This window comes from Bactrocera dorsalis, chromosome 2, assembly GCF_023373825.1.
Source record: "Bactrocera dorsalis isolate Fly_Bdor chromosome 2, ASM2337382v1, whole genome shotgun sequence".
Lineage (NCBI taxonomy): Eukaryota > Metazoa > Arthropoda > Insecta > Diptera > Tephritidae > Bactrocera > Bactrocera dorsalis.
The window spans coordinates 3408768-3435692 of NC_064304.1; the positions used below are offsets into that span (position 1 = coordinate 3408768).

The 26925-nt window shown below is 38.7% G+C and overlaps 1 protein-coding gene and 1 non-coding gene across 2 annotated transcripts; both read left to right on the forward strand.

Annotated features, from left to right (window-relative positions):
- Nucleotides 1-13741: 13741 nt before the first annotated feature.
- LOC125776243 (uncharacterized) lies at nt 13742-15456 on the forward strand. The gene is made up of 3 exons (XM_049447494.1): nt 13742-14960; nt 15025-15275; nt 15348-15456. Exon 1 carries the CDS (start codon nt 13879-13881, stop codon nt 14893-14895), a length of 1017 nt encoding a protein of 338 aa, XP_049303451.1. The 5' UTR covers nt 13742-13878; the 3' UTR covers nt 14896-14960; nt 15025-15275; nt 15348-15456.
- A 1287-nt stretch (nt 15457-16743) lies between these two features.
- Nucleotides 16744-16909, forward strand: LOC125776977 (U1 spliceosomal RNA). The gene has a single exon (XR_007422060.1). It is a non-coding gene; the product is annotated as a U1 spliceosomal RNA (small nuclear RNA).
- Nucleotides 16910-26925: the final 10016 nt, after the last annotated feature.

Below are 26925 nucleotides of genomic sequence, written 5' to 3' on the forward strand. Positions count from 1 at the left end.
CACTTATCCGAAGACCGCGGCAGCGCAATGTGGCAATTTAAGTTTCAAACGAACTCATTCAATCGTAGTTAATCGGGTGATTACACACGGAGAAAACGCGCGCAGAAAATTAATAAACATAAAAAATTATACTTGAACTAGTCTTCACAATTTTTTAGATTAAGTCGGCAGTCGAAAGCATTCCTGACAATATCAAACACAACTGACTCATAAAACAATACTTATGAAAAATATACTATTTAAGAAGGATCGTAAGCTGTAAGATAGTTTTGTACCAAATCTCTTGGATCAGAATCACCAAACCGAACTCTGGCGGCTCCTTTTCTGCCCATATCCTTATGAGGGAGTTGTATGTGGGAAGAAGCCGTTGCAGTGAGGGCAGTGAGATTTTTTGCGGATGGGTCAAAGCTTGGAGGTAAGGTTGGTGGAGGGGTTTACTGTCAGGAGCTCTCCGGAGTGCAGCCTCCTTCATAGAAGTTAAGATTCACTCAAATAGCAGAGCGGTGATGCTAGCCCTTACAGTGGGTCAGGGTTGTTTGAGCAGTACCTAAACTCGCTATCAATAACATTGACTGTCTTAGTGATAAGACTGGTAATGGTGTCGGGCCATAGTGAAATCGCAGAAAATCGCAAAGTTGATGAGCTAGCAAGGAATGGCACCCTAGAACCGCCATCGGTAGAATGGGAGCGGATCGGAGCCCTCGTATCATCTTGTGTACTAGATAGGGCTTCGCGGAAGCTAGGGCAGCGCTGGGCCGCCATCGGCACATGCGCTGTTGCAAAAGATCGATCGCAAGAGATCTAGTGATCTTTTTGCGCTCAGCAAAGCCAGCTTCTCCCTAGTTGTCGGGCTTTTAGCAGGCCATTGCCCTACTGGCGTCCATAATGTAAGGTTGGGAATCTTACCAGACGCTATTTCCGGAGGCGTAAAAGATGAGGTGGAAACAACTGAGCACTTCCTTCAAAACTTAAGCAGATAGGAGCGCATACCTTCAGACATCCCACCGAACAAAAGGAGTCGAAATTAAACGTCTGTGCAAATTTGTGTTGTCTACTAAGCGTTTTGCTAATTTCTTTTTCTTTTCCATGGCTTCATAAAGGATTACACATAGCAATCCAAACGCGATCTTCGATCAGCCATCTAACCTAACCCAACCTGAACCATGATCAAAAATAGGAAGGCCCTGATCAGGTTCAAGATATTAGGGCTCTAACGATAAGCTAAAAAGCTAAAAAGCGTGGTGCATAATGAGTTCTTGCCACAGGGAAGAACGGTCAATAAGCAATCCGCGATTTGCAATTTGCGCGAAGCAATCCGCCAGAAACGCCCTGATTTGTGGAAGAACAAAAATTGGCTTTTGCACCACGATAACACCCCTGCTCACACATCGTTGCTTGTGCGCGACTTTTTGGCCAAAAACAACACACTAAAGATGCCGCAGCCACCGTGTTCCCCAGATCTGGCCCCCTGTGACTTTTTCTTGTTCCCTAAACTGAAGAGGCCCATGAAAGGACGACGTTACCCTTCTCTTGACGAGATAAAGACGGCATCGAAGGAGGAGCTGAAGAAGATAAAAAAATGATTTTTTGAAGTGCTTCGAAGATTGGAAAAACCGTTGGCACAAGTGTATAATATCTCATGGGGATTACTTTGAAGGGGACAAAATAGATATTCATAAATAAATAAATAATTTTTGAAAAACCACAAAATTCGCGACACACCTCGTACATATGTAGAAAGAAGGTTATTTTTTCCGGTTGTTCACAACTATTTAGTATAATTTCTCGCAGTGTATAAAGCTAATCTCATATGTGTGTACTCTGTGAAAGCCATTAGAGGGTAACTACGCTCACCTTAATGCGCTGCAACAGTTTTATAGTTGCACACCTTGAACTTCGGGGTGGAAGAGTATTTACACATATGCGGTATCATACAGTTACTCGCCAACAACAAAAGATTTGCACTGGAGACCAAGCGCATGTGTTTTCTTCGCAACATTAGCAACATTGGTGGTGCAACAACAATAAACAATTAAAAGGCACACACATGGCTGACTGAGGAATCTGCGACAACGATCAGCGGCGGGGTGCAGCGCGGTGTGCGGAGGCAAAAACCTGTGCTCATCTGTCACTTTTACTTTTCGATTTCTTCTTATTGTTGTTTTTTGCTTTAAATTTATTTCTTTATTAAAATAGAAGTAATTCATGCCCGCATATCAGCTTGCCTGAGTATAAGTAGTAAATGGCGCTGCCGAGGCAGGAACTAAGCGCAGCGGATGTGAGGTGAGCGGAAAGTGCGCGCTGACCGCCTGTCATGCCACTAGCCCTCCACTCTAATATTTTAAATTAATTGTACGTATGTATTTTTTATATATGTTGCAATTGCAATTAACAACCCTCATGCGTGAGCCCGAGCCCTGTGTAGGACATTTCAGCGCTCGACGAGACGTCAAACCGAAGTGTGAGCATTATGATGGATTACAATTAAAATGAAAAGTCTTTTGTAGCCAAATTTTGATGAGCCCGACACACGTCGTCTAAACAATCCACGAAGCGCAGGCACAATCAGCGCCGGTCCACAGGGAACACAACGAGCGCCGAGCGACCGGCCATCGGACATAATTAAATGCGAAACTCACTTTTATTGTTATGTAATAATCTTAAAAGATTGACAAATACATGAATGAGGCCGCAATTGAAATTGCAAATTGCAAAATGCAAAATTCGCAGTGAGCGCGAGCGACAAATGCTCGTGAACGCACACACCAACATACACTAAAACGTGGCCATCAATCAGAAATTCACCGAAAACTCGCCGCTTTTTTCCTGGTGCTGCATTAATTTCACATTTGCAGCGCGCTTTCGTACACATGGGAAAATGTTTACGAGCAAATCGTGCGCTTAAGGAAAATTGACAGCTTTGGCCGCTCGCCGACGCGCTCGCAACCGAGCGGAATTTCAATTTCAATTTACAGATGAGCGCTAGCACTTGCGATCCGTAGGCGCGAACGCCATAAAAATTCTCTCACAAATGTAATTTTCAATAAAGCTCACGAACTGCCGCGCATCTGCATGAAGCAAACGTCGGCTCGGAGCAGTAGCAGCAAGGATGGTGATTTTGGAAGTAAAAGTGTTTATTACAGCTCTGTTACTATTATGGAAAACCTCATGTATGAGCATAGTGCTAACGTTCATTATGCCCCGCCTCGTGTTGCTTGGAGTTATGTGCCGCCCCTCGCGCGCAGACGACACATTTTCATATAAATATACCTTTAACGCTCCGAGTTATTTTTGGCATTTTAACTGTGCGCACTTTATGGAAGGATTATGCACATAAACATGTCAATATGCCTGTAATAATGTCAGCAGCACGCTTAGCAACGCCGCCATGTAAATTGTCAACACATCCTAATCGGCAGCGAGCAACACGTTCCAATCTTGCGAGCACAATATTTATTAAATGAATGAGTAATATGCCCACTCAAAGTGCTTGCGTCCAATGAAGCGATACTCAGAGGTCATAATTACACTTCACACCTCCACGCCGGCTTACTGCTCCGCTCACTCCAGCAGTATCCCTTCCAGTACTCTGTCCGCAGCGCTAACCGTTTCGTCGGCAGAAACGACTTTCTAATTTATTATAGCAATAAAGCATCGTAAAATGTCATTAATAGCTCAGCAACTCGTTTTCATTGCACTTTTATTGGAAATGACTTAGTTAAATGTGCTATAAACAAATAGTTTTATGCGCTGCCAAATTCTATTTATATATATCCTATAAGTACTGATATAAAGGGTGATTTTTTAAGAGCTTGATAACTTTTTTTAAAAAAAAACGCATAAAATTTGCAAAATCTCATCGGTTCTTTATTTGAAACGTTAGATTGGTTCATGACATTTACTTTTTGAAGATAATTTCATTTAAATGTTGACCGCGGCTGCGTCTTAGGTGGTCCATTCGGAAAGTCCAATTTTGGGCAACTTTTTTGAGCATTTCGGCCGGAATAGCCCGAATTTCTTCGGAAATGTTGTCTTCCAAAGCTGGAATAGTTGCTGGCTTATTTCTGTAGACTTTAGACTTGACGTAGCCCCACAAAAAATAGTCTAAAGGCGTTAAATCGCATGATCTTGGTGGCCAACTTACGGGTCCATTTCTTGAGATGAATTGTTGTCCGAAGTTTTCCCTCAAAATGGCCATAGAATCGCGAGCTGTGTGGCATGTAGCGCCATCTTGTTAAAACCACATGTCAACCAAGTTCAGTTCTTCCATTTTTGGCAACAAAAAGTTTGTTAGCATCGAACGATAGCGATCGCCATTCACCGTAACGTTGCGTCCAACAGCATCTTTGAAAAAATACGGTCCAATGATTCCACCAGCGTACAAACCACACCAAACAGTGCATTTTTCGGGATGCATGGGCAGTTCTTGAACGGCTTCTGGTTGCTCTTCACCCCAAATGCGGCAATTTTGCTTATTTACGTAGCCATTCAACCAGAAATGAGCCTCATCGCTGAACAAAATTAAAGCGCGAAACACATTTCGAACCGAACACTGATTTTGGTAATAAAATTCAATGATTTGCAAGCGTTGCTCGTTAGTAAGTCTATTCATGATGAAATGTCAAAGCATACTGAGCATCTTTCTCTTTGACACCATGTCTGAAATCCCACGTGATCTGTCAAATACTAATGCATGAAAATCCTAACCTCAAAAAAATCACCATATTGCGATCGTTATATCAAATACCGCTTTATACTGAGCTGTTTTGGTGCTAAGCAGATGCCATGACTAAATTAGTTGATTTTGTTAAGAAAAACCATAAGAAATACCCTGAACGGTATAGGTTTGAACTTCGCAGACTCGAAGGTACTGGGTTCTAGGATGAATCTCTTCAACGGAGGAGGACGCGTACAACTGGAATACACGAGGCATCTGACGAAAAGAACAACCCGCTCTGAACTAGAAAAGAAATTTTCTTATTGAAATTTTTAAAGGAAAAAGGTAATGTAAAATCGAGAGTTTAGCATTTGATAAAAATGTTCGTAAATGGAAAAGTCTCATTGTGACCCTTTGGCCATGACAGAGCCATGGATATAATAATAAGCAGCTATGCGGTCTTCTTGGCTGGAATTAAACCTTCAATGCTTTAGAATTGACCAAATTTTCCTCAATAATCTAGAGGTCAGTGTGGAGTGGATTGAATGCGCAAATGTAGTTCTTCCTCTTCCTCTTCTTTACTGACATAGACACCGCTACGGCGGTTACAGCCAAGTTCTTTCTGCTTTTTGGCGAGATACCAAAAGCAACCAGGTCCTTCTCAACCTCATCTTTCCAACGGAATAGAGGCCTTCTTCTTCCTCTACTTACATCGGCGGCTACTGGAACGAAAATCTTCAAAGCTGGACAGATCTCTCTCATCCGGACAACATGACCTAGACAGCACAGTCGCTGTCTCTTGAATCGCTGCGCTATGTCAATATCGCCGCATATCTCGTACGGCTCATCGTTCCATCGACTGCGATGCCTGTACACCATATAGCAGAACGGGAATGATGAGGGACTTGTAGAGTTTGTTCTATTGCTTACTCAGTCCAAAGTAGTAGTAATTTCATATGTTAGCTCCAATTCCACACAGGGTAAACCAAAATATTTGAAGTTACTCGCCGTGTCTAAATCAAAAAAAAAAACTAAAAAAACTTTCGATCAATTCCTCTGAGAACACTTTAAATACTTGCTCGTGGAATATTACGTTCGCCCATATCTTCCTCTGTTAAGTTAGAAATAGCATAATGAGTTAACGAACATTGTTTTCATACTTCAAGAAGAGGCTTTGCTTTCGAGTCGCCTGCTAGTTGTATTTCTGGACCCGACCATGTCATTGAAGCAACTGCTGGCTCCACGATAGATGGAATTGTCAGAATTTCTATGTTCTGAATGTAAAATATTGGATAGTTAAAGACAAATTACTTAATTCAATATTTCCATATTTAAAGAATATAACGTTCAATCGTGAATTAGGCCAAGTAATGCCTTCGTTTTTATTTTATTGTTAAAAGTAAAAGCAGCTCTTGGTAAGGTTGCAAAAAGTAATCAGCCATCAGCCCTGAATATAACAGATAATCGCTACATTTCATCATGGCTTCGATTTAGCTATATTTGAAGAATAGCGAATCGAACAAGCAACTGGTATAAATCAAATAAGCTAGCGCAAATTAGTCAGATTGGAATAGTAAAAGGTAATAACGGGTGATTTTTTTGAGGTTAGGATTTTCATGCATTAGTATTTGACAGATCACGTGGGATTTCAGACATGGTGTCAAAGAGAAAGATGCTCAGTATGCTTTGACATTTCATCATGAATAGACTTACTAACGAGCAACGCTTGCAAATCATTGAATTTTATTACCAAAATCAGTGTTCGGTTCGAAATGTGTTTATCGACAAATTTTGTTCAGCGATGAGGCTCATTTCTGGTTGAATGGCTACGTAAATAAGCAAAATTGCCGCATTTGGGGTGAAGAGCAACCAGAAGCCGTTCAAGAACTGCCCATGCATCCCGAAAAATGCACTGTTTGGTGTGGTTTGTACGCTGGTGGAATCATTGGACCGTATTTTTTCAAAGATGCTGTTGGACGCAACGTTACGGTGAATGGCGATCGCTATCGTTCGATGCTAACAAACTTTTTGTTGCCAAAAATGGAAGAACTGAACTTGGTTGACATGTGGTTTCAACAAGATGGCGCTACATGCCACACAGCTCGCGATTCTATGGCCATTTTGAGGGAAAACTTCGGACAACAATTCATCTCAAGAAATGGACCCGTAAGTTGGCCACCAAGATCATGCGATTTAACGCCTTTAGACTATTTTTTGTGGGGCTACGTCAAGTCTAAAGTCTACAGAAATAAGCCAGCAACTATTCCAGCTTTGGAAGACAACATTTCCGAAGAAATTCGGGCTATTCCGGCCGAAATGCTCGAAAAAGTTGCCCAAAATTGGACTTTCCGAATGGACCACCTAAGACGCAGCCGCGGTCAACATTTAAATGAAATTATCTTCAAAAAGTAAATGTCATGAACCAATCTAACGTTTCAAATAAAGAACCGATGAGATTTTGCAAATTTTATGCGTTTTTTTTTTAAAAAAAAGTTATCAAGCTCTTAAAAAATCACCCTATATAACTTTTTTGAAGTATTGACATCTTCGCTAAGGTGGAACCCGGATTAACATGTCATAGCTTTCATATGTATTTCCTGACAATAGACTAGAGCATGCTATAGAAGCTCAAAGGTGTGGTGTATCGAACAAATAATTGGCATAAATCAAACAGACTAGCGAAAAAGAGTTTATATTACTTTAATGAGGTATTCATATCATATCTCGTGTAGAATTCGTCTGATTTTCTCTTGTCGGTGGTCTTCCAAGTATTTTCTAACAAACGAGCTCAACCCTAACATAGCAAGACGATAAGTGACGAAACGAAGACGGCTGCAGAGAACGATCTCTGCGTGTGTACCATATTCATATCTTACACAAGTACTTATAACATGTTTCAATGTCTCTGAGCTAATAAGTTATTGTTATTTTTGTAAATTTTGAAAACCGGATGACGACAACACAATGCCCTGTCATACACCGATCACTTTTTGCCGAAAAAGAGCCAACTTGTGCAACAGCGAAATGGGGCATGAAATAAAAAAGTCAAACAGTACACAGAAAAAACAAAAGGGAAGAAGAAGAGTTATACAAATATTACAACTTAAGCAGCGCCCGAAAGAGTTCCCAATTTCCACATGTACTCGTATACCTTGGCCACTTGTGACTGCCACAAGTAGCACAGCAATTGCCACACTTGCCACCGCATGCTGCACACACACGCACACTCACTCACTTAAGTAAACATACAAATTTAAATGATTTAATATTTTAAATGATTTTGACAGCTGAGTGATCTTCATCTTCGTGCGCGTTCCAAAAGGGGAAAAGAGGGACCTCGGTTAAAGATCGAAGGCAATTGCCTGAAGTCGCCACATGCTTTCTTCTTTGTTTTAGTTAATTCCATATTTCACGATTGCTAATTTCGGCAGCTCATCTGTTATACAATAACAATGTGTTGCTTTTGTTTAAGCAGCCTCAGCAGCAGTCTAAGCCGGTGTTCGAGTTAAGTTGAAGTTGCTCATTTAATCATAATTGTTGGTGTAGCTGAACATGTGGTATGTAGGTATCGTATATGTACTGCTGCTGTTGGGTAATTTGTAGCTGCCGCTCAATGCTGATTGGCTATTTTAGCTTTCCTGCTCACATATGGTTGGTGCACAGTGGGTCAATACGGGACAAACAGGCTAAGAACTACATTTTCTTGAATATTCATAACATAGATTCTCTTCTTTACTAGCGTAGACACCGCTTACGCGGTTATATCCGAGTTAACCGAATGAATCCGCTAGAAGTACTACAAAATTCAAAGATGCTTATCTGATTGATGTCATTTCTTTTACTAACTTCCTTGTCTAAGAAAAATTCGCTCAACGAACTTGGAATAGAACTAAATGAGGGATCTGAAAATAGGTTATATCCACTATACATATACATAAGTATATCGAACGTACATAGGTAATAATTCCGAATTTAAAATTGAAGATATGAGTTTTACTCTTGAAGAAGCTGAGCCCGTCCTTCGATCCAAAGTTAAAGGTTGAGCAAGAAACACATTTTCTGGGAACTGTTCGTATCATTCTCGAATCTCTTTAAAATCAGCCGTCGGGAATTACTACAGGGTAGGCCATTTAAAGTTGACCCATCTGGCAACGCTGTAACTTTTAACAGCGCTGACAAATCGGCTAATGTCATACCGCGTTAGAAGCGTCATTCGAAGACAATTTATACCATGGAACAGTACACTCCAAAAGAACGCGCTGAAATTGTTCAGCTTTATATTCAAAATAACTTTTCAATTGTGTTAACTCAACGTGCGTTTCGCAAAAAAAATAAAGTGAAAAGTGCTCCAGTTAAGAACACAATTAAGTCTTTATACGCAAAATTTGTGAACACCGGTAATCTCAGTAATGCCAGTCATGCATCCAGACAACGCACAAGACGTTCTGATGAAAATATCGAAGCTGTACGAGCCAGTATTGAGGAGACTCCATCGACATCGAGTTATCGCCGCTCTCAGGAATTAGACATCTCTCGCACCACTCTCCGACGCATAATTCATAAAGATTTGAAGATGTTTCCATATAAAATTCAAATGGCACAAAAACTAAACCCAGCTGATTATCCGCGACGCCTTAATTTTGGCAAATGGGCCATCGAAATGGCTGAAAACGAAAATGGTGATGTTGACTGGCCACCGAGATCACCAGATTTGACGCCACCAGACTTTTATTTGTGGGGTTATTTGAAATCCAAGGTATACGCTAATAAGCCAAAGACCTTAGCTCAACTGAAAGCCAACATTCGACGTGAAACAGCCGCCATATCATCCGAAACATTGGCCAAAGTCATGGAAAATGTCGAAAAAAGAGTGCATTTAGCTGTCAAAGCTAAAGGTGCCCATTTACGCGATCTAATTTTTAAATATTAGCTGAAACAAATTCCCTTGGACCAAAATAAATTATTTTTGAAATGAACAAAAAACATTGTTTTCTTTTGTTCTTTTTTTTTTAGAAACAAATGGGTCAACTTTAAATGGCCTACCCTGTACTACCTATGTATAAGCTATTCCATTGAATTTTGGCTACCTTATTCATGACACACACACACTGTGCCCCAAACTGCCGAAGTCATTATTACGTCGCAACCAAAAATTGCTGAGTAAACAGTCGCGCTAACGACATCAATAAATGACTGAAATGTTGAAATTTCTGTGAAATGAATTGTTTGTTTTAGCGATTTCGAAGTTTTCGGTGGCACTCGAAAGTGATTATGAGCCCGCCTCGCCGACACGAGCAAGTGTTGATGTATTTAGCGGGTAGCACCAACACATACACACACAAATATGCCAACTAGGGAGTATATATAACAGCACTTATATAGATAAAAGCATGTGCAGAGGAATGCGAGAAGGTACTCGACGAAACGCCGCGCTGGCTTGGGGTTAATCACCAAGATTGAGCAATGGATCTTCGGCGGACTTGCGGTAGCTCGGCGCTGTCATTTGGGCAGTCAGTCACTGTGAAGCCAACAACAATGTATGCCTTAATGATTTTGTACTCTCAATAAGCTGCTGTTGAAGCCAGCGAAGTAAACCCAATTCAACTTTGTTCCCTGTTGACTTCCAGCAACCCCCACTACGCGCTGCACTGCCGCTTTAAGTTATCGGCGGCGCAGTTAAATGCATAATAATGCATTGCGGCATACAACTTTGCATATCCATAAAAAATTTAATAATAACTCAATATTGCAATATTCATAAAAAACGTGTCATGGTCGATTTTTCGGTTTCCTGCGCTCACTCCACCCCACGGTGTATGTGTGTGTGTGTGTGCAGTTGAACCCTGCAGGCATTATAAATACTTGTATTCCACATGCCACAGTGTGGCATGCAGCAGCAAAGCAGCAAGAATATTACATCCCTCAGAGCAATTATTTTACGATGCACAAAGGTATAGTAAAAGCCGAAAAAAGTCGAGCGAAATGCGAAATGCAAAAACAACATTGCGCACACAGCAAGGAATCGAAGCAAGGAGAAAACATAAATTAATATCCTTCAAAAATTGGATCACTCCGTCTTCGGTCTTCGGCTGGCGAGTGCGCGCGGTGCGAGAAGCCAAATTGTTTGCGAAAACAAATATTGTATTAATGCAAAAAAGATTGAGCTGCCGTTCAATATGAACGCAACAACAACAGCAGCAATAATAATATTAAGCAACGAAAAAATTGTATTAACAACAACAATGGCCCCATCCATCCATCCTCGATGGCAATGGGAGCAGCAGCAGAGGCAAGAGCTGATGGTGTATCTCAAGGATATTATGTTATTACATAAAATCCGTCGGTACGCTGGCGAACGTGTGGCTGCCCCGAGCCACGCACCCGCCCCACATTTGCATGAGACGCAGCTCTTTAGCATCTTTGCTCAAATGAGATAATTCCCTGTAAAATAATAAAAATCCGCACAACGCATTTAAATATTGCCTTTATGCCTTTTAATATTTTCATAACGCAAATAAACAATACTTTTAAGAGCTTGCCGATTACCTAGAAACATGAATACTTACCTAAAGCTTATGAACTTAGGACAGGGGTGGAAATTTGCTAGAGGGAGTTACGCTTGAGTGAAGTTGCACGCGGATTTTAGGCTTTTTTTAAAGTGTGTCAACTGGAATGAGAAAATAGAAACATATAAGTATACATAAGTAAGTACAGTTATAATAAGTAAGCAAGGTAACTTTGACTTTGAGCCGGTATATTTTATGTCAAGGTGGTCAAGTTTAAGCGACTTCGTTATTCAAGGATCGTTTTTTACGAGGCGGGTCCCAAGCCCAGGTGAAGAACTCTGCGGATGTGGTGTTTCGCCTTCTCACTTTAGCTCGCCTTCAAACAGATGTTTTTTGGCTACCCAGAGGATACTTGGTCTGAGACCGGAAGTCTTAGAAGCTGCTTGAGCCATGTGTGAAAGAATCGTTTTTTCTGCAATCCCAAGTAAATGGCGCCCAGAGAACTTTCGTCATTTCAGTGAGCTTCTACACATGACTCCCTCCTCTTTTTCCTCTCTCCAATAACAAAGACTAGTCATTATTTTCATCCTGCTATAGAGTGCAATGACATGTATGATGACAACATCTGATGAGTCGACGTTACTGGTTTTCGAGAGAAAGGTTCTGCAGAAGATGTATGGTTCTTTGTGCAAAATTTCAAATCGATACCTCAGAAACTTAGGGACTGTGTTGCGTATGGACTAACTAATATGGCTAAATCGGATCATCTTGGCTCTCTGGTCATACATACATATGTACCTATGTACTTTAAAGGGTCTGCGACGTTTCCTTCTGAATGGTTCAAACTTAGTACTCTGTTCAGAGTAAAAAAAAAAAACAAAAGTGTAGAAAATAGGAGAAAACGCTAACAATCAAGCATACAACTCTTGTAATGTTTTTTTAATACAAAAAGGCAAGCACCGCTCAAATTCTGAATATTTACTCGTGAAACAACTACAATCTTATTATTAAATTATTCTTTGATTTCGATGGCATGACTTCCTTAGATTCTCCCTTTATTTGAAACATTATTCGAATTCTTATCATAGTAATTATTATTATATCAAAACCATTTTGATAGGACTTATGGTTATTTTTTTGTTTAATATAAATATGTTCAAGATATAACCTTTAAAATTCAATATTGAATTAGAATATAAGACTTCCGAATGCAATATTTGTGCATATTCGAAAAACAACCCCAATACATAGTACATATATTCAATACATACGCGTATTTTCTTCTGTGCAAGTAAACACTACCCAGCGGGATAATGGTTCACTGCTTACATTTTTCTTTGAAGAATACTTCGGTGAAAATTCTATGTAGAATTCTTCGATACCAGGTAATGCATAGAAGTAAGCTATGCGGAATAATGGTTCCCCGCTTACATTTTTCTTTGAAGAATACTTTCGTGAAAATTCTATGTAGAATTCTTCGATACCAGGTAATGCATAAAAGTAAGCTATGCGGAATAATGGTTCCCCGCTTACATTTTTCTTTGAAGAATACTTCGGTGAAAATTCTATGTAGAATTCTTCGATTCCAGGTAATGCATAAAAGTAAGCTATGCGGCTAAATTCTACTGTTTTCATATTTACAAGTCAAGTAAGTACGTGAAAAACGACAAATAGAAATTGATGGAATAAAATTTATAAGTAAATTTTTTCATTATTTCGTCAAATCATCAAGCAAAAAGTTGCTCGTGATCAGGTGAGCTGCTATTTTAATTAAAAATTTTGTTTATTTTTGTGTTTAAACTTAGTATAAAAAATAAAAGAATGTTCTCGAAAAGACATATGAGAAGATTAATTAAAAATGAAGAAAGTGAATTTTACGGAATGGCTGAAGATTATTCTGAAGAGGATGCGGTGAATTGTAGTGAATTTTACGGAATGGCTGAAAATAATTCTGAAGAGGATGCGATGAATTGTAGTTTTGACAATATTGATGCTGAAGTTGAATTTATTGAAAAAGAAGAAAGTTCACAAAAAACGAATTGTGACAAATTAATTGAAAAATTGAAAATGTGGACTGCGCGTCATAAAGTCACAAGGAGCTGCTTCGATGATTTGTTAAAAATATTGCAGTCGGAGAATATTTCTGTACCAACATCTTCGAAAGGAGTTTTACGGCAAGCGACCTGCAGGTTGAGAACTGTTGCGCCAGGAAATTATTTGCACATAGGCCTAGAAAAGCAACTGAGGAGTATCGCGATAACGTTGAGCGACGTTGATAAATTTGAAATCGATGTCGGTATTGACGGCTTACCTTTGTACAAAAGCTCAAATGTAAGCTTGTGGCCTATATTGGCAAAATTGCATCCAAAAAGAAATACGAAGGTGATGTTAATTGGTGTTTTTGAAGGCAAACAGAAACCGGCAGACGTGAATAATTGTTTACACGATTTTGCTTATGAGCTAAAAACGTTAACGCAATACGAAATGGAAGTCAATGGCAGAAGAATCAAAGTGAAAGTGCGATGCTTTATTTGCGATGCCCCAGCAAGAGCATTTATCTGTCAGACAGTGGGTCACACCTCTTTTCAAGAATGCAGCAAGTGCACACAAGTGGGTAAAAAAATAAATAATACAATAACTTACAGCACATTGACGGAAAATCTTCGAACTGACGATGACTTTGCTGCAAGAAATAGCGTGGGCCATCATAAAAAAATGGAAAAATCGTGTCTCGAAGAAATGGGTGTGGGAATGGTCTCCGCTTTTCCTGTTGAACCAATGCACCTTTTAGATCTTGGAGTTGTTAGAAAAATGCTAAAATGTCTAATTAATGGTCCGAATGTAGGATATCAGTTGACAAAGCAACAGAAAAATATGCTGTCGAAAACTTTGATTTCGTACATACCTTACATACCCAGTGAATTTGCCCGAAAACCACGAAGCTTAGATGAAATTGCAAGATGGAAAGCAATAGAGTTCCGACAGTTTGTACTTTACACGGGAATGGTTGCTTTGAAAGACATTGTATCTGACGGTATTTATTATCACTTTTCTTTGTTGCACTGTGCATACGCATTGCTTTCGTCACAAAAAACCTATCAAAACAATTTAGAAGAAATAAAGCAAATGCTTAATTACTTCGTGCACCTTTTCCCAACCTTTTATGGAGAAGAAAAAGTCAGTTACAATGTACATTCAGTGCTGCATTTGGTGGATTCCGTTCAATCGTGCGGTTTTCTTAATTCATTCTCAGCATATGCTTTCGAAAATTTCTTGCAAACCCTAAAGCGATTCGTCAAAAGACCCCGAGAAACATTACAACAAATAAATAACAGATACCAATATGAAAACGTGTTTTTAAAAGACAGATATGTGGGTCCAAAAGTCAATAGATGTGGAAAGGTTATTCGATTTTATGGAAACGATTTTAATATCAGCGATAAATTACCGGATAATTTTTGCTACCTCAAAGCAGGTATGGCAATACAAATTATAGGATTATCGAAGAAAGATGACAAGGTTTATATGCATGGAAAAGTTTTGAAAAACTGCTGTAATCTATTTACGGAACCATTGAAATCGATGGAAGATCTGGGCGTTTTCATAGCTAACATTGACACCGAAGAAGCGGAGCAAATCTATGATGTCCAACTTATTTTATACAAATTAATGTGCCTGCCTTACAATAATCAATTTGTATTTTTACCGATTATTCACAGCAAGGACCTATAAGATGAGTTACCACGGGCTGAAGTCTTTTAGCGTGAAATCGGTTGTGGAAAATTACGAAAACGAAAGTAAGTTCTTTTGATGCGAAAAGTAGATATTTCACTACATGATATGTTTAACTTATGTTTTCAGATTCTTGTTCATGCAAAATCGCCAATCTAGAAAAAAAAGTTGACGAAATGCAACAACATATAGAGAAATTGACGAAAAAAGTTGACACCACAAATGAGCTATTGCGAAAATTAACCACCGTGCAGTCAACAAATAATGCTCTCATAAATGCAATGAGTTGCAGGCGCAAATCTACCAATAAATTTCCATTAAAAACGGATGAAGCATTATAAGATCTTGACACAGAATTGGAAGGAAACAAGGAAAAATATGTGAGTTTATTTAAAAATACTACACTTTAGTGTCACATTTTAATTCAAAAATCAACATTTTTTTTATTGCAGATGCCTATAATACAAGACCTGCTAGGTCACAATGCAATTGAAAAGTCACTGCATAAAATTATAGCAGTTGAATTGTTGCTGGAATACAATTACTTTGGTGTGAAGGAATCTTTGAAGGAATTTACGCACTTTAATGCGTTACTATTTGGTAAGTTTTTCATGTTTTTAACATTGAAGGACATAGCTTCAAATTTATAAACATACTCTTTCAACTTTTTTTGTAGAATGTGTGAAAGTTGAAGGCTTCATCGAATCGGAGTATATTCACCAAATTCAAAAAAGTATCAAGCTCGCCAAAGGCCGTTTCTTCAAGTCTCGTTGCTTGGAAAAAAAACGAAAAGAGACTCAGTCACAAAATTAAAAGAAAACCATAATGGCTAAATGAGTAGCGACCAACATCTCCGCTTTGGCAGCATCCCGGTTCTTTCCGCTAGTTACCCGACTGTATACATACATATATGTATGTATATTTAACGTTTTTTAAAACCTGCTGTTTTCAACCTTTGATCATTTTATATATGCATATGTAATATGTATTTAACGTTTTTAAACTATTTCAATCTGTAATAATTCAGTTCAGTTAAAAACATTTTGTTATAACAATTTTTAAGTGCATTTCGCATAAAATAAAACCATTATAACGATTGTATTGAATCTAGTGCATTTTTCTTTTTAACAAAAAGTGTGAGAGGCCTATAAGGTGAGTTTTTGTACACATAATACTTATTTTCATACGAATATGCAATTTTTCCTATTTACCTTGACATCGAAGAATTCTTTGTTAACTATGGCATCGAAGAATTCATCGTTAACTGTGGCATCGAAGAATACTTCGTTTACTTTGGCATCAAAGAAATCTTCGTTAACTATGGCATCGAAGAATTCATCGTTAACTGTGGCATCGAAGAATTCTTCGTTTACTTTGTCATCAAAGAAATCTTCGTTAACTATGGCATCGAAGAATTCATCGTTAACAGTGGCATCGAAGAATTCTTCGTTTACTTTGGCATCAAAGAAATCTTCGTTAACTATGGCATCGAAGAATTCATCGTTAACTGTGGAATCAAAGAATTCCTCGTTTACTTTGGCATCGAAGAATTCTTCGTCCCATGGTAAGCGTAAAAGGTGATCTGTTACTTTTCGTAGGACATCGCCGTGTTAATTTTCATCGGTCGGGGTAAGCGATACAATCATGCTGCATCGTTTACCTTGCTCGCTTACCAATGTCTACCATATCCCGCTGGGTATCTTCCTTGCCTTTCCTTCGCTCTCCTTGAGCTGTAAGTGAATATCCGTTTTCGTTTAGCACCAAATGCGTGCATATCCTTGCCGTCGTAATTCTCAACAGCTTTGTGTAGTGATCAGCTTAAGTACTTTAATTTGAGACGAAGAAAGCATACTTACCTGGCGTAGAGGTAAACCGTGATCATGAAGGCGGTTCCTCCGGAGCGAGACCTGATCATTGCACTGCCGATTGGGTTGACCTCTGCGATTATTCCTAATGTGAATAACTCGTGCGTGTAATTTTTGGTAGCCGGGAATGGCGTACGCGCCGTCCCGACATATTTAAATACATTTAACGACTTAAATTAAGTTAAGGCTTGGAAGTTTGGTTAAGATGTTTTGTGGTAGTAGCTGATATATTAAATATATAATTAATTAATAATGAAGATCTTTATTTTCACTCAAATATGTCGAACTTTGTTCCAAAAAGTGTTTTTGAGTTGACTTATTCTTCATTACTAGAATATGAAGAAATCCTCAACTGAAACTGATGGCATTTTGGAGAAAGTTTATATTGAATATGATCTACTTAACCTCAACAAAAATGGTTTGAATGATTTAAAAGTGGAGGATTTGGCTTAGAAGTTGAATCAGTTGGCAGGGCGGTCGAAAAGGTTTGAACATGAGGAACTAAGAACATTACTCGATGAAAATTGTGGTCAAATACAAGCAAAGTTCGCAGAGACTTCAGAATTGAAGCCAAGAAATTTGAAAGACTATTTCTTATGTAAAAAGTACTGCTTCACCACGACAAAAATAAGTTGTTTTTGTGCATCGGCATCGGCCGACGTAGTTATTTCAGGATGGAATCCACAAATAGCCGGAAAGATGAGAAACTCTTGAAAACTGCTTCGTGTGCAAACTTCTCCTCCGACTCTCGTGCATTTATGTAGCCCACAAACATATACTATATATGCAATTTACTGGTAATGCCATTACATAATTTAATTTATGTAAAAATATTATATATAGAGATACATACATACTTATCAGTATGGATATATAGATGTATGTGTGTCCACATTTGGTTATATAATGTAGTAGTTTAGTAGTTTTGCAAATCGCAACATTTCTTATTTCATCTAAATGTGCCCGTAAATTTTGCACTTAACAATCGCCAACAACAATAAAAACCAGCTGTAAGGTCTATGAGCAAACCAACAAAGCCACACTGAAGCAGAGAGGGAGGGGGCAAATCGGTGGCAGTGCAAGGGGAAGAAATGTGCGAATTCTTTTTTAGCCACCTCAGCATTTGCTTATCAATTTGCCATTTTAAAATCTGAGCACACAACAACAACAATAACAACCGAACATCAAAGCCACAAGCGCAAGAGTTGAACACGCCAACGGTCGCGCAAGGCTGCCATTTGTTGTTTGTGTGCTATCAGTTGTTGTTGATCTATGCCAAGGGACCGCTTGCTCTCAACATCACCTCCCTCCTCACTTTGGGCAGCGCTGCGAAGGAAAATATGAGTATCTTAACGGAATACTTTTCGCCATTGCACGTGTGTACTTCAGTTTAGGTCCTTTGAAATCACACATGTGAGTGTGGTTGTGTGTGCGTGCTGCTGAGATTGCGCAAATTTCGCTTTGTTTCGTCTCGTAGGTTTTTCTATTACTGTTCCCTTCCATTTGGCCGGCTTATCGGTGCTCAGCATCTTTGCAAGTGTAATTTAAGTTTCGTAATTTGCGCCAAACAACTGTTGGCCAGTATTTTATTTTGTGTAATTTTATTCGCCACACTTGGCTAATTTAATGCGTGTATCCTTTAGCCAGGACATCGACGTAATTGCCTACGTTTCGTTTTATTTACACGACGATTTGCTCTCTATGCACATGTATGTGTCCTTATATATCTGCAGTATGCGTCTAAATATGTGTGTGTGTTTGAGGCGGATAACTGTAGTCATAAAATCAATGGTTAAACATAATTACTTGATTTATAGTGACGATTGCTGAGCGGCTATTTTAACTAAGAGTCAGACTTTGACCAAAATGTCAGTCGAAACACAATAAAAGAAATTGCCTTTGCGGTTATAAATACTTCAAACATATTTACTCGTATAAGGAAGTCGACAAGTGAGACTATTCAAATACATAACTTAAGACATTTTAGTATTTCGTTGGCTTTTTCAGACCCATTGAAGCTACTTTTGTTAAGTACCGAACATTTTTTGATATATGAGTATTCGTCATTTCTGATGTACATATGAATCTTTTTCCTTTTTATTGGAGATTCTAAGTGTAGCCTGGTCCTTCTCAACCTGATCTTTCCAACCGAATGGAGGTCTTCCTCTTCCTCTGCTTCCCCCGGCGGGTACTGCGTAGAATACTCTCAGAACTGGAGTGTTTTCATCCATTCGGATGACATGATCTAGCCAGCATAGCCGATGTCTCTTGATTTGCTGAACTATTTCAATGTCGTATATCTCGAATCAACACGAGCCTTCTTTCAGTCATAGGTCACATGACGATCTTGCTATATCATTTTGTGCACTGCATCAATAGTTCCCGCAACAACAACTGATTTTAGGTAACCTTCACGAAATTCGTCTTAAAGTGAGCTACGATCTGGATTAAATTCATCATACCATCAAGAAACACTGGCCTTTGATAAAGCTTCATTGCTAAAAACTGAAATAAGTGCTTCGAAATAATGTTGCTGTGTTAATCTATGTCGAAATTAAAAAAAAAAAAAGAATCGTTGGAAAATGTTCGTTATAAGTATGTAGAATAGGGTGCCTCAAAACAAATTTTTAATTTTTTTTTTCAACTCTTACCCCCTCAAATGTTAGTGATTGACAAAACAAAAAATCCTCCCGCAAACCAGGCGCTGTAGCTCATCTCTAAGGGGTCGCTATTTTTTGTTTTTTTTTTGGTTCCGATGCGTTTAACATTTTGTTTTTTTATTCAATCCAAAATTTCACCAATTAATTTTCGTTTCTCAAAAATAACTATCACATATTCAGAAAGTTGACTTTTCAAACTTTAAAAGTTTCTGCGACTTTAGAATACCAGTTAGTGCTTTCAGATTAACCTCATCTTATGGTGTTCCAAAATAATGTTATAAATTTGTTTATGTCTAAGTTCACCTCTTTTGGATGTACATTCTCCTGGGGCTACTCGTACAGCTCGAAAGTAAACAGCAATCGATGGTGTGGGTGTTTCAAGGTGAGTCGAATCCAACAAAACTTGTTTGCGCATAAAGCACTTCTCCAGCAAATGGTTGCCTGTTTTATAGGAACCATACCAATGGAGAATATTTTGAAACACTATAAAGCCACTTTCGATAATTAATATTTGTTTCTGATCCCTAATTTCGAAATAAAATAACTCTTTCCTTATATTCAGACTTAACAGTATGGTCGTTGGAAGGATATTTAGTGTCATTGAAAAAGAAATCGCCGAGAGTGAGAAATAATTTGAAGCGAAAGGCAAGGCATCGAAAAGCGTAGATAGGGTTATATACGGTATATCGCTTACAATAGCAACGATATTGTAAATTTTACAATCAAATTTTGCCATAAGCGTCTACTTGTTTTTGTTTGCAAAAAAATGCGACATATATTTTAATACGAGTATATACAAATTCAATGATCACCAATGCATAGAATATAAAAAATTTTGGAAAAATCGGGATGGCTTCTCCCTAGGCCAAATATAATCCCAAAACAACAAACTTTCCATTGTAATAATTTCAGCAGTATTTTTGTTCCAATTCAATATTTTTTTAACCTCACGATTTCTACTTTTGAAGAAAGAAGAAGGAAAAGCAAATATAAGGAGAAAGATGTATTGCAATCGGAGTAATCCTTCAGAGTGGAAACAAAAGTGTGCTAACTATGACGACTAGTTTTTTTTAGAATGGTCTTGTTTTTGAATAGTTTCTCAGTCGTTTAATCAAATGACTATTAATGACTACAAACGACTTGCCATCACAGGGCTCATAGGTAGTGGTCAGAGTACCGATTTAACCTAAGTAAAATTTAAGTTTTTCCGTCTTTCTAGAACGTAAAAGCTACGTAAACTCCCTCCAGTTTTGTAAGAAATATTTGTGTACCTTTATTTATTAACAAACAAATATAAAAAATGTCGATTCTCTCATAACCAGTAATTTACCGGGTTACTAAATAATTTAACAAGCTACTAACCAGTAGTTTACTAGTTGCTAGCCATAAATTTAGCTTGTTACTAATCAGTTATTTAACTAGTTACTTCTGCAGAGTAATAAAAGTGTATATACATATGTGTTTATCAACGCTGAGCTCGATCAGCTAACTTTCTACTGCCCATTGAAGAACCAAAAAATCAAAGTAAGTAGCTAAACGGGTCACCAGTACTCTAGCAATTAGGTACCTTTATTCCAAATACGACGAGGAAAAAAGTATTCTACATATGAAAATTTATGATTTAAAGCTATAAAATTGTCTTGAGAACTAGCAAAAATTAAAGATCACAAAAGAAGGAGTTGATCTACCACACTTATCTACAACTAACTGCACTCAAAACCTTAATTATTCCATAGTTAATAAAATTTATTTCAAACTAAGCTTTGATGCATCTGCTCCCCTTCACTCCCTCTCTTGTGAAATTTATATACTACCAAAGCACTGCGAAAATATTTTACGAGCAATAACGAATAAATTCTCTCCCTTAATATTCGGTTTTAAATATTTTTGAACGCACATTAAGATAAACACATAGTTGCTTTTAACGGTACAGTGATATTTTGGCAAATTACGACGCCTTCCGCTTTACAGCTACATAACCGTAAATCCACATAAATGACCAAGATAAGCAAATGAAGTGCAATGAAGGCAAATCAGCAGGAAAATATGCAAACAAACACAGAGTCAACCGACAATGCACCAACTGCAAGCGGTGAAGCGAAATAATTGAAGCTGTTGCACGGTGCGTGAGCTTTCCACAGCCAAAGTGTGAGTGTGTGTGCGTGTGTGGGCGCTCGTTTTGTTTTCGCACTGCCATGCAAATGTGGCGAATTTCTGGTCACTGGCATTTGTTCGACGCATTTGCGCTGCTGCTGCCGCCGCCGCTTGTTTGTTGCCATAAAAAGGGCGCTGTCGTTGTTGCAACATGCGTGGTCAAGCGGCAGTAACGCACGGTGCGGCGTGGTTGGGAATAGCTAAGCAAATACGAAGCAGCAGTGGCTACACGAGTACAATGGTCTATTTAGTCAATGGATTTGTGCGTGCGCTTAGAGGTGGCATGCAACACTAGACTACACAACATCAATAGCGGCGTGTACGCACTTTATCTGGCCGAGGCGAAGTCCGAAATTCGCACGAGGCAACAAAAGTGCAAATTTCCACAAAAAAAAAGTAACAACAACAAACAAATTGTGGCAACAACGCAGATAGCAGCTTCGTGTAACAAGCGGCAGACAAATTGCTAGCAAAGTACTGCATGCCACACTTGGTAGGTAAGCCAGTGCATACGTGCAACAATAAGTGGCAAGTCCGGTGTAGCATTGCCAGAGTTCAAACAGTGTTGCACACGCGATTTATCGCACGAGATAAGCGATAATAAATTAATTAGAAATATTGAAATGGACACAGCGGCCGGCATATCGCTGTTTAATGACAATGGTTTGTTGCACCAACAAAAGGGTTGTTGTCATTTTTGTTTGTGTTTGCTTCGTTGGATTCTGCCTTTTCATTTGTAATTCAAGGCGCTTTGTGGCCTTGGCTGCAATGGTTGTATGTGCCGTTGTAGTTGTTATCGTTGTTGTTGTATTGCTTGTTAGCATCATTTGTTGTTGTCTTCTTGCTTAGTCAGGCCGTTGAAATTGTAAGTTAACACTTGCTTGCGCACACCGAGCCGTTTATGGTGCTTAAACGTAGTCTACTTTTAGGCGCTCGACATATTTTTGAAAATTCTAGGTATTTTAAGTCACAGAGATAACAGTATTTTGAATAAATTTACACTTTCAAAAGAAATATAGAGTATTTAACGGCATAACCGCATAGAAAAGAGATCCGATACCGTAAACTGAGATCTTGAACTTGACTATAAACTAAACAAAAATTGACCAAAGAAATTGTGTACTTTCTCTTTAAAAATACAAATATCCTTAAAAAGTTTTACAGAATGGTTTTTGAAAAATAGCGTCTTTGCTTCTAGTCCCTTCCTTCACTTTGACTCACAGTCTGCGGGCTAATATTTTCAGGATTTTTTCTCTCGCTGTCATAAGTTCAAATTTTTTCCATTTGTTAACTGTAAATTGAAAACTTGTTCACTTGCCACCCACAAACTTTGCATGTCTCTCTGCCGAAGAAACTCCATCGCCGACACCTCAGCGTCCGGCAGTTTGCACCTTTGGAGACACTGGACACTGGCGCTGTCCCCAACAGCGGTGCACAAATTTCTTATGGAAAAAATTGCTCCAACATTAAAGCATAACAGTAAAGTGAAATGAGAAATAGCGCAAAAATCGTCCGCAAACTTTTGCTGTCTTCCGCTTTTTTAATAGAATTAAAAAGTTTTGCGTTCACATTTTTCGTTTTCCTTCCTTTTCGCCGCGTCTCACTGCATACCTTTTATTGGCTGCCACTTCTTTGGAGACGCTTGGACTGCGCCCTCGGGTGTTAAGTGCGCAAGGTGCCGCTGGTCCGAAACTGGATAAAAAATTAACCTGTTAAATAAGGAGATATGCGCTTGGCAATATACAAAAAGTTTCGTGGCAATCTGCAAGGAGCACTTCACAGCAACAAAGTACAAAATACAACAAATGCTTTCTGCTAATTGAAAATATCTGTTTTGGGATCAATTAGACCTTGCCGCCTGCCACAGCACGCCCCGCGGTACAGCGACTGGCTTTGCGACGCAGCGAGTCACACCTCTTCATTTGCTGGTTTTGTTGTATTTTCCAGTCTGTCTTGGCTGTGGTGCGAAAGTGTAAGCTTGGAAAACTCGCCTACTTAGCAATTTTCACTGCACTTTTTTGTCTGCCGGTTTTCACCAACTTTCTCCTCGAATATATGTATATTTTTTTTTTTATTTTGGTCTCAATCGCCAGCTGATTGTTGTGGTTATCGATTGCAGCGAGTGTGAACTTTTTTGCTGTAAACGTGTTGTATTAGTTGTTGTTGGCGAAGAAATTAAAAGCTTAAAAGTCAAAGGTCAGCAAGTGTTGGCAAAACTTTCAATAGCGATTTTACCGCTAATCCGCTCGGAAGGTAAAAGGTGTGGAAGAGAATACAAATACAAGTAGAATTGTAAGTTAAAAGTGCTCGCTCGCTTTAATTGAAGAAAAGAAAGTTATTTATTTTGGAGTTGTTTTAAGTTATACCAATGGCTTTTTAAATTCAATTTGTTTAGATACTTCCTTAAGCATTTATACTCTTAAATTCCAAAAACACAATGGTTTAATGTTGATTATTGTTCGGCTTTTCATACTTATACCTTGAGTGCGGTGAAAGTAAGCTCAAAGCTAGACAGAAGTTTCAGGCTACTTCCATATTAAACTTATCTGAATAGCTTATCACATCGGAGTCGTGGGAAATTGTAAAGCCAATGAGCTGGCAAGACAAGACACCAACATCCAAATTCCATAAGCATAGAAACGAGCAGGGTCTCCACAGTCTTCGTGCACTTGAACGCTGGATCTTTGGGTTTTGCGCAAGCTCAACAAGCTCTGGTTAGCTCTGGTTGCAACCAGCATTTGCGCAAGCCTTTTTAACACAGAGTGATACATGAAAGGACCATTGAACTGCTAGCTCTTAGGAATGATCACATCGATGCAAACTTTCTAACTGGGCACTGTCCCATTGGCACTCACACGGTGATCAGAAATAATTTGGAGGACGCAACTTGCCAAAATTGCAATGAGGAAGATGAGGTGGAAATATCTATACACTTTCTCCTCCACTGTTCATCTTTCGCCAGACTAATATTGAAGCTTCGATGGTTACGAACCCGACAAATTGGATGGAATTGTTATTAGCCATCTCAATAAATACATTTGCGTAGCGACGGTCTTTTTGATTCATGATTTGATTGTGAGTACTTGGCATCTCAAAAGAAAAATGTCTCTAGCTGTCCAAGTAGGATTCTTCGTGACCTAAACTCGAAAATATTATTAAATGAGGGTCCATTCATAACGGCAATGTTTCAAAAGTTTGTGCATGGCTAAATTATAATGAAGGAGTAATTGGACTCACCAATTTGTGTCTTTTGTACTGTGTGGTATTTGAGGTGTTTTGATTACAAATTTGAGTTCACAAATTGTCCATCATTACAGCTTGACCCCTACTTACCTTGACATCTTTTATATTGGCGTAGACACCGCTTACGCGATTTTAGCCGAGTTTACAACAACTCGCCAGTCGTCCTTCATTTCGCAGCTTGGCGCCAATTGAAGATACCAAGTGTAACCAGGTCCTCCTCCACCTGGTCTTCTCAATGGAGTGGAGGTCTTCCTCTTCTTCTGCTTCCCCCGGCGAATTCTGTGCTGAATACTCTCAAACATGAACATGCCGTCTTGAATCGTACAGCTCATGGTTCCATCGACTGCGATATTTGGCGTTGCCAATGCCCAAAGGACCATAAAGCATCCACAGAACCTTTTTCTCGAAAACACGTAAAACCGACTCAGCAGATATTGTCATAGTCCAAGACTCTGCACCATATAGCAGTGACTTGTAGAATTTGAACTTTGTACGTCGAGAAAGCAATTCACTTTTCAATTGTCTCTTCAGTCTGAAGTATCACCTGTTGGGAAAAGTGATTCCCCGTTTGATTTCGAAGCTGCTGAAGATTTAACCATCTCAATTCTGATCTGTAGTTCGAATTATTTTCTCCAGGAATAGTCGCACTATAAGCAGTCGCTTTGTTTGAAACATCAATGGATATTGAACGGCTCGGAGAACTTGACCCAGTTTAAGAACTGAAAAGGGAACCAACGTAAAAGTGAAAATAGAATTTCTATTTTTATACCCTGAACAGGGTATATTAAGTTTGCCACGAAGTTTGTGACACCCAAAAGGAAACGTCGGAGACCCTACGAATATACATATATATGTATACAAATGGTCAGCATGTTGATCTGAGTCGATTTAGCCATGTCCGTCTGTCTATCTATCCGTCTGTATATACACGAATTAGTCCCTCAGTTTTTAAGATATCGTTTTGAAATTTTGTAAACGTCATTTTCTCTTCAAGAAGCTGCTCATTTGTCGAAACGGTCGATATCGAACCACTATGGCATATAGCTGTCATACAAACTGAACGATCGGAATAAAGTTCTTGTATAGAAAACTTTCACATTTGACGAGATATATTCACGAAATTTAGTATAGATTATTTTTTAAGGCAACAATGTAATCTCCGAAGAAATTGTTCCGATCGGATTACTATAGCATATAGCTGCCATACAAACTGAACGATCGGAATCAAGTTCTTGTATGGAAAACTTTCACATTTGACGAGATATGTTCACGAAATTTGGTATAGATTATTTTTTAAGGTATTAATGTAATCTCCAAAGAAATATTTTCGATCGGATTACTATAGCATATAGCTGCCATACAAACTGAACGATCGGAATCAAGTTCTTGTATGGAAAACTTTCGCATTTGACGTGGTATCTTCACGAAATTTGACATGGATTACTCCTTAAGGTTCATTTTCCAGTGGTTATAAGCAAAATTACCCTAAAAAGTCTTTTGTACTTTTATCGAGAAACTATACGTTCGTTAATTTTTTGAAACACTCCACTCTCCAAATTAATAGTCAAAAATGATTTAAGCAATGCTAAACCGCCAAGTAATATCTATTTTATGAGAACCCCAAATTTTATTTTAGCATAAATCCAGAAAATCCTAAACGAAATACAACAGTTTATATGTATGTCGTCGAGTGAATTTGTATGTCGCCGAGTGCATTCGTTTATCGTTGTAACGGTAAAGAAAAATGCAAATCCAACACGAAAGTGACAAATTCAAATGAAGCGTAAATTTAATTACTACATTTTATTGGATTACGTACGCTTCCCGGCGCTATTTGCAACCTATACTTGCGCAAAACGCAAACAACCTGACCAACAACAACAACGAATGCACTGAAAGCGCCACTCACCGAATTGTTAGGAAATCACCACAGTGGCGCACCGTGGAAAAATCCAACAACAAACAAGCAGCACGGTTTTACAGTTATAAGCACATACACATGCATAGGTACACATGTCAATTCATGTATGTGTGTGTATGTCAACAAATAAAAGCCATTGTTGCGCTGTTTGTGAGAATGGAGTAAATTTCGAATGCAAAACATATTT

Excerpts from the sequence above, each read along its gene's own strand:
- LOC125776243 (XM_049447494.1), top strand. The coding sequence starts at position 13,879 with ATGGAAAAATCGTGTCTCGAAGAAATGGGTGTGGGAATGGTCTCCGCT.